Below are 6,264 nucleotides of genomic sequence, written 5' to 3'. Positions count from 1 at the left end.
GATGGGAGAAACCATAATACAAAGCCTTTTGGAGGGGGGACCGGCTCCATGCAAATCCGGTCCTCAACTGTTGCCAATAGCTTAATTTCTCTCTCTTTTGAAAGTATTGTCGATGCTATCTAACTAGGTGTTATGCTTTTTGTTGCTCTCTCCACCCAAGCACTCTTGTAATTCTCATTAGGAATCTATTCTAATGAAATGCCCACTATGTTCATGCTAATTTCCGCTACACATAAGTTATTAGGCCATTAAATGTTACAGTTTTTCTTTTGGTTGAAAAGATGGTGGTGGCATGGTTACATAATACTATGATTTATTGTGACTAAATTAGTGTTCTAATCTTTTAGTCGAGTCTTATAGCTCTTCTAATGGCTTAAAAAATATATATTCGCTACCTATATAGTGAAAGGAGACACTCTAAAGAGAAGAAAACATAAAAGGGAAAACAAGCAAAAGAAACACATAATGTATCAATGTATATTGGACCATCTCTTTATATATGAGCACAAGAAGTATTTTGACTTTCCATTTTCATGGGTCTTTTCATTTTCTAAACTCACCCTTCACTCAGGCACTTAAGATGTTTTTGAATGATTTTCATTTTTCAGGGGGAGGCCTAATCGTTTACTTTGGTCTTTTTTGAAGGCTTATTCGTTTTAGGGGGAGATGCACAATGGGACTCGGCTCTTATTCTCTCTCTCTCTCTCTCTCTCTCTCACAAGTGAGATAAAAATAGGGAAAATTACCAAAATACCCCTCTAATTTGTGGAAATTCCCAATATACCCCTCAAATTTCAAAAATTCCCAAAATACCCTTGTATTTATTTTTCGTTGGATCTTCAAGATTTTCTAATCTCTATTCTTGTTTGACAATTGAGATCGGTTTTTGAGTGCTTAGCATGTAATTTTTTGCAAATTACCTCGCAAAAAGAAGGCACTTATGTCTAAAAGTAATGAAGGAATTCGCCTCCAAAGCCTACATAACCAACTCAAATTTTAGTTTTAGCATCCTGTATGGTAGAGAATGGCTTTTCTTATGAAAAGCTACAAAATTTTTGTTTTTGGAGAAATTTTACTCTCACAACCAGAGGTGTTTTGGGAATTTTGGAAAATTTGAAGGGCATTTTGGGAATTTATGACAAATTATGGGGGTATTTTTGAAATTTTGGGAAGTACCACGGTATTTTGGTAATTTTTCCATAAAATATCGGAACGTGGGGATGTGGATGAGTGGAGGTCACGACATAATCGACGGCAAGAAATCGAGGATGACAAATGATCAATTTTAGACCGTTGGATGGCTTCATCGGACGGCGTGATCATCAGGGTTTAGGGTAACTATAAATTAGGAAAAGAAACCTTCGCCCTTCCTCTCTCTCAGATCGCAGCATTTGCCTATTGTTGGCAGAAAGCTTCCCGTACCCTCGCAGCAGAAGCAGCAGGTATGTCATCCAGCTCTCCTTCTTTGTCACATACGCTGGCGCACTTACACCTGCACTCACATATGACATCAAGACCTGGCGCCTGCTTGCGTGCTGTCTTGCCCCATCGCCCAGGTGCTCGAACCTTGTTTTTGCCGAATCCTCTGAAGCTCGAGGATCTATTTCGTGGTCGCTTGTATCAATCAGTACTAGCTTGGACTTAGCTAGCCTTCCCTTTGTCCTCATCAATCATAAACTATATGAAAGTCCAGGGTCTAGATCAATCTAGCTTCTAGATAACACGATATCTCCTGTAGCTTTTTGCCACTTTGCAGATCTTCAATTTAAATGGTTCTCGATCTGATATTTGTTTCTTTTAACAGTGTGCTAGTCCGGCTTACTCCCTTGTATGCTTCTTTGAGCGTGGAAATTTACGGTTTAGATCCATCTTTTTTGGAATCTTAGGTTTAGATCCATCTTTCAGATTCTGACTTGCTTCTTTCTATATCTTTATTTGTTCCTGTTGTTAAACTTTGTTTTTCGGAGATTGTTCGTAGCATCTTTTTCTGTGGCATGCTTGTAGTTTTTTTGGCAGTTTCTGCTGTGACGGCCAAACTTAGTGCAGTGTTAACCAATAATAAATTGACCTTGTTTCCATGTTACTCTTTCTCAAATGCAGCTATGGGTAAGGAGAAGACTCACATCAACATTGTCGTCATTGGACATGTTGACTCTGGGAAGTCGACAACCACTGGTCACCTCATCTATAAGCTTGGTGGTATCGACAAGCGTGTGATTGAAAGATTTGAGAAAGAAGCAGCTGAGATGAACAAGAGGTCATTCAAGTATGCATGGGTGCTGGACAAGCTCAAGGCAGAACGTGAGCGTGGTATCACCATTGATATTGCCCTCTGGAAGTTTGAGACAACAAAGTATTATTGCACCGTCATTGATGCTCCTGGTCATCGTGATTTTATCAAGAATATGATCACAGGAACCTCACAGGTAATTATGTTACCCTTTGCAAAGATATTTTTTTAACCTTTGCAGATATGGGTCTTACACTAAATTTTTTATCAATGAGCAGGCAGACTGTGCTGTTTTGATCATTGATTCCACCACGGGAGGTTTTGAGGCTGGTATCTCAAAAGATGGGCAAACTCGTGAGCATGCTTTACTAGCTTTCACACTCGGTGTGAAGCAGATGATTTGCTGTTGTAATAAGGTAATTGATTTGCAGCCTAATTAGTGCAGATCTACCACTAGCATTGCGCTGCTTTTGTTTTTTTGGCAGATTTTAACAGGATTGTGGTTTGCAGATGGATGCCACCACACCTAAGTATTCCAAGGCCCGGTATGATGAAATCATGAAGGAGGTATCTGCATATCTGAAGAAAGTGGGATATAACCCTGACAAAATCCCATTTGTGCCCATCTCTGGGTTTGAAGGTGACAATATGATTGAGCGCTCTAGCAACTTGGATTGGTACAAGGGCCCCACTCTGCTGGATGCTCTTGATATGATCTCGGAACCTAAGAGGCCCTCTGACAAGCCTCTTCGACTTCCCCTTCAAGATGTTTACAAGATTGGTGGTATTGGAACTGTACCTGTTGGTCGGGTTGAGACTGGTGTCATCAAGCCTGGAATGGTTGTTACCTTCGCTCCAACTGGCCTCACTACTGAAGTGAAGTCTGTAGAAATGCATCATGAAGCCCTTCTTGAGGCTCTACCTGGTGATAATGTTGGTTTCAATGTCAAGAATGTTGCAGTCAAGGATCTCAAACGTGGCTATGTGGCTTCCGACTCCAAGAATGACCCTGCCAGAGAAGCTGCCAATTTTACCTCTCAGGTTATAATTATGAACCACCCCGGACAGATTGGCAATGGCTATGCCCCTGTACTTGATTGCCATACATCTCACATTGCTGTGAAGTTTGCTGAGATACTCACCAAGATTGATAGGCGCTCAGGAAAGGAGCTTGAGAAGGAGCCCAAGTTTTTGAAAAATGGTGATGCTGGTTTTGTGAAGATGATTCCTACTAAGCCAATGACTGTGGAGACCTTTTCTGAGTACCCTCCTCTTGGACGCTTTGCTGTTCGCGATATGAGGCAAACTGTTGCTGTTGGAGTTATCAAGGCTGTTGAGAAGAAGGATCCCTCAGGTGCAAAGGTTACTAAGTCTGCTGCCAAGAAGAAATGAATCGCACTGTGCTTTGCAACCCTAATGGAGGTGGAGTGTAGGTTTTTGATTAGTTCAGTACATGTCCAGATTGTTTGTATGCTATTGTCTAGGTTTCTTCAAACTTGGGTTTTAGACAGGCGGTGGCAGGATTTGTAGGTTGGTCTTATGGATTTCTATATGTACGGGTTTGTATTTTGGATTATCAATGAGGCTTTTTTCTTGTTTTACCTTGATGTTTTGATGTGTGGGGTGTATGAACTCTTGTGCTTACATTGGTGGCTGGTCAGTCAAGTGAAGCCTCCTTGTTTATGAAGTGGTAACACCTAATAATGCCTCTTTAAAGAATCTTCCTAGGATCAAATGTCAGTCCTGGCCTGAAGCACCCGAAGCAACAGTTATCAGTGTTTCATATTTGCTATCATAGTTAGGCTGACTCTTCCAACCGGGCTCTTCTACAGGTTACAATACTCTGTCAAGGAGTTACTTCAAGGAGTTAATAGTGCTAGTGAGAAGCTGTTATGCCATTATTTAATGTTAGTTGCTGAGCATCATCTGTCCTGTCTTTGCCATATTTGTATCATTAATTCTAGTGTTTCTCATGATTTGATTAACTTATTATTAGACTATTACTAATCCAGTTTTTAAACCATGTTTTAAAATCAACTCCATTATCATCGAAGTATTTTGAGGTTGCAGATCTGTCAGTTGAATTAAATATAAGGTATTATACGTTGCAGTCAGAGGATTTGCTGTAGGTAAGGAGAACATTTTGGAGGTAAGCAGTGAAGGACAGGATGCACTGCTTTCTTGCTCTTTCACCCTTGTGGGCAATCTGCATCTTGTTGAACCCAGTTTTTTTAATTGTGCAACCTGTGATTGCTTCAATGTGAAGAAAAATCTTTTGTGCAGGCCCTTGTGCTTTGGTTCATGTCAATGTATCTCACCAACTTAGGCCTGTGTGCACATGGGTGACTGGCAGTCCTGAAAAGAGCCTGTTTGAGCTCCTAAGGTGTCACATGTGGGTTGACATATTTTGCCTGTAGAAAATATTTGAAGGTTTCAGCACAATGGCTGGTATTGGCATGCTTAGATGAGTGTAATGCTCTCAGTCCATATCTATTCAGTATGCTTTTGTCTCCGTCCTTTGCTTGTTGAGGAAAGGCGAGGGGTTTACTTGGTGGATGTGTGCAGGCCTTGGCTTGATGAGGTTCTTAGTTTGATGATGTTCTTTGTTTGATGAGGCTTGTGTAATGGTGTTATCAGTGGTGTGGTTAACAAGCCAGTGTTGAATTCCTCATTCACTACTGTAGATGTGCCATCCGCAGCAGAGTATGATATGGTCCCAATATTCTGGTTGTTCACTTGCTGGCCACTGAACCCCATGGTCAGAACAACTGGTGGCGATTCCATCTCCTTGCCTTGCCCCTGCCCCTCGATTCTTGAGTGACGATGTCCCTGTTTGCGTTCTCTTCAAAATTTATTCTCTGGGGCACCCAGCCTCTACGGTATGTACTTGTGGGGGTGGTTCACACTCCTGAGAGAGAGAGAGAGAGAACTCAAGCCGCATTAGTAGCCCTGAAGGCTAAATGCTACCATAAACTGCTTTGTGGCTAATGTCAGCCTTCAACTGGCGGCCTCACAGTTAAAGGACATCAATAAGTGTCTGCTTGAACGTGTTAATATGATCGCATACCCCCCACCCAACATCTCAATTCTCAAAGAGGCCAACTTTTGCTAAACATGCCAATTACTCTCTTATGCTGCTTCCAATCAATGTCATATTTGGCCTGCAGTATCTGCTGTCAGTAGTGTGTGGATGTAGAGGAAATGCTTATCATTTACACTCCCTCTCTCCACCTTCACATGCAACAGGGTATTGGGTTCTCAATGCGTAGGTAATGAGCAGCTTTGCTGAAGGTATAAGGTATTGGAGAAAGGCACTTGAAACTACACCGATATAGTCATTCCATGGTTCCACCTCACTTTGTTGTGGCAACCAAATCCCCGTGCATGTCGTAATATATACATCTGTCATGCCAAGAGCTTTGTCTACTGGTCAAACTTCAAAGCTTTTTGTAGCCCAAAAAAATGTACGCTTCACTCCTTAATGTGCAACAAAATGGCACGCAAGAAGGGGAGGGACATTGCAGGTCCTCATCTACGCCTTTTCACCTTGTGACCGGAAATTGAGGAGTCTATGGGTATGCAAGAATTGCTTGGAGGTGCTCTAATTTTAGGGGGGCCCTCTTGAGAACGGCGGTTCTGTGAGGCCTATGGGAAGATAGTATAGAAGGACGAATCTATGTGTGTCCTTAATCAGATATAATGATAAAGAAGAAGTATCCAATGCCGCATATGGATGAGTTGTTTGATCAACTCTTTGAGTCAAAGTATTTTTCAAAGATAGACATGAGATTTGGTTATCATCAAGTTAGTATTAGACTAGAACATCCTGCGAAGACAACATTTAGGACCCATTTTGAATATTTTGAGTTCTTGATTATGCCTTTTGGGCTAACCAATGCACCAACGATATTTATGATGCTTACAAATAATATTTTGTGCTTGTACTTACAAAAATTCAATGATGACTTCTTGGGGGATTCACTTTATAAACAAAACAGGTAGCCACCTGCGAGCGGACAACTTCGATAAAAGCC

At 41.4% G+C, this 6,264-nt stretch overlaps 1 protein-coding gene across 1 annotated transcript; it reads left to right on the top strand.

Moving 5' to 3' along the window:
* Window positions 1–1,286: 1,286 nt before the first annotated feature.
* Window positions 1,287–3,831, top strand: LOC147434423 (elongation factor 1-alpha). The gene is made up of 4 exons (XM_086490893.1): window positions 1,287–1,442; window positions 2,101–2,426; window positions 2,509–2,646; window positions 2,741–3,831. Exons 2-4 carry the CDS (start codon window positions 2,103–2,105, stop codon window positions 3,620–3,622), a joined length of 1,344 nt encoding a protein of 447 aa, XP_086347019.1. The 5' UTR covers window positions 1,287–1,442; window positions 2,101–2,102; the 3' UTR covers window positions 3,623–3,831.
* The last annotated feature ends 2,433 nt before the right edge of the window (window positions 3,832–6,264 follow it).

This window comes from Adiantum capillus-veneris, chromosome 19, assembly GCF_014529385.1.
Source record: "Adiantum capillus-veneris isolate H3 chromosome 19, ASM1452938v2, whole genome shotgun sequence".
Classification (NCBI taxonomy): Eukaryota; Viridiplantae; Streptophyta; class Polypodiopsida; order Polypodiales; family Pteridaceae; genus Adiantum; species Adiantum capillus-veneris.
This window is presented reverse-complemented; position numbering and strand designations above follow the sequence as displayed.

Bases quoted from the DNA above. Each gene is read 5' to 3' on its own strand.
- LOC147434423 (XM_086490893.1), top strand. From the start codon at position 2,103: ATGGGTAAGGAGAAGACTCACATCAACATTGTCGTCATTGGACATGTT. The intron at 2,427-2,508 runs GTAATTATGTTA...ATCAATGAGCAG, and splicing joins TGATCACAGGAACCTCACAG to GCAGACTGTGCTGTTTTGAT. The intron at 2,647-2,740 runs GTAATTGATTTG...TGTGGTTTGCAG, and splicing joins TGATTTGCTGTTGTAATAAG to ATGGATGCCACCACACCTAA.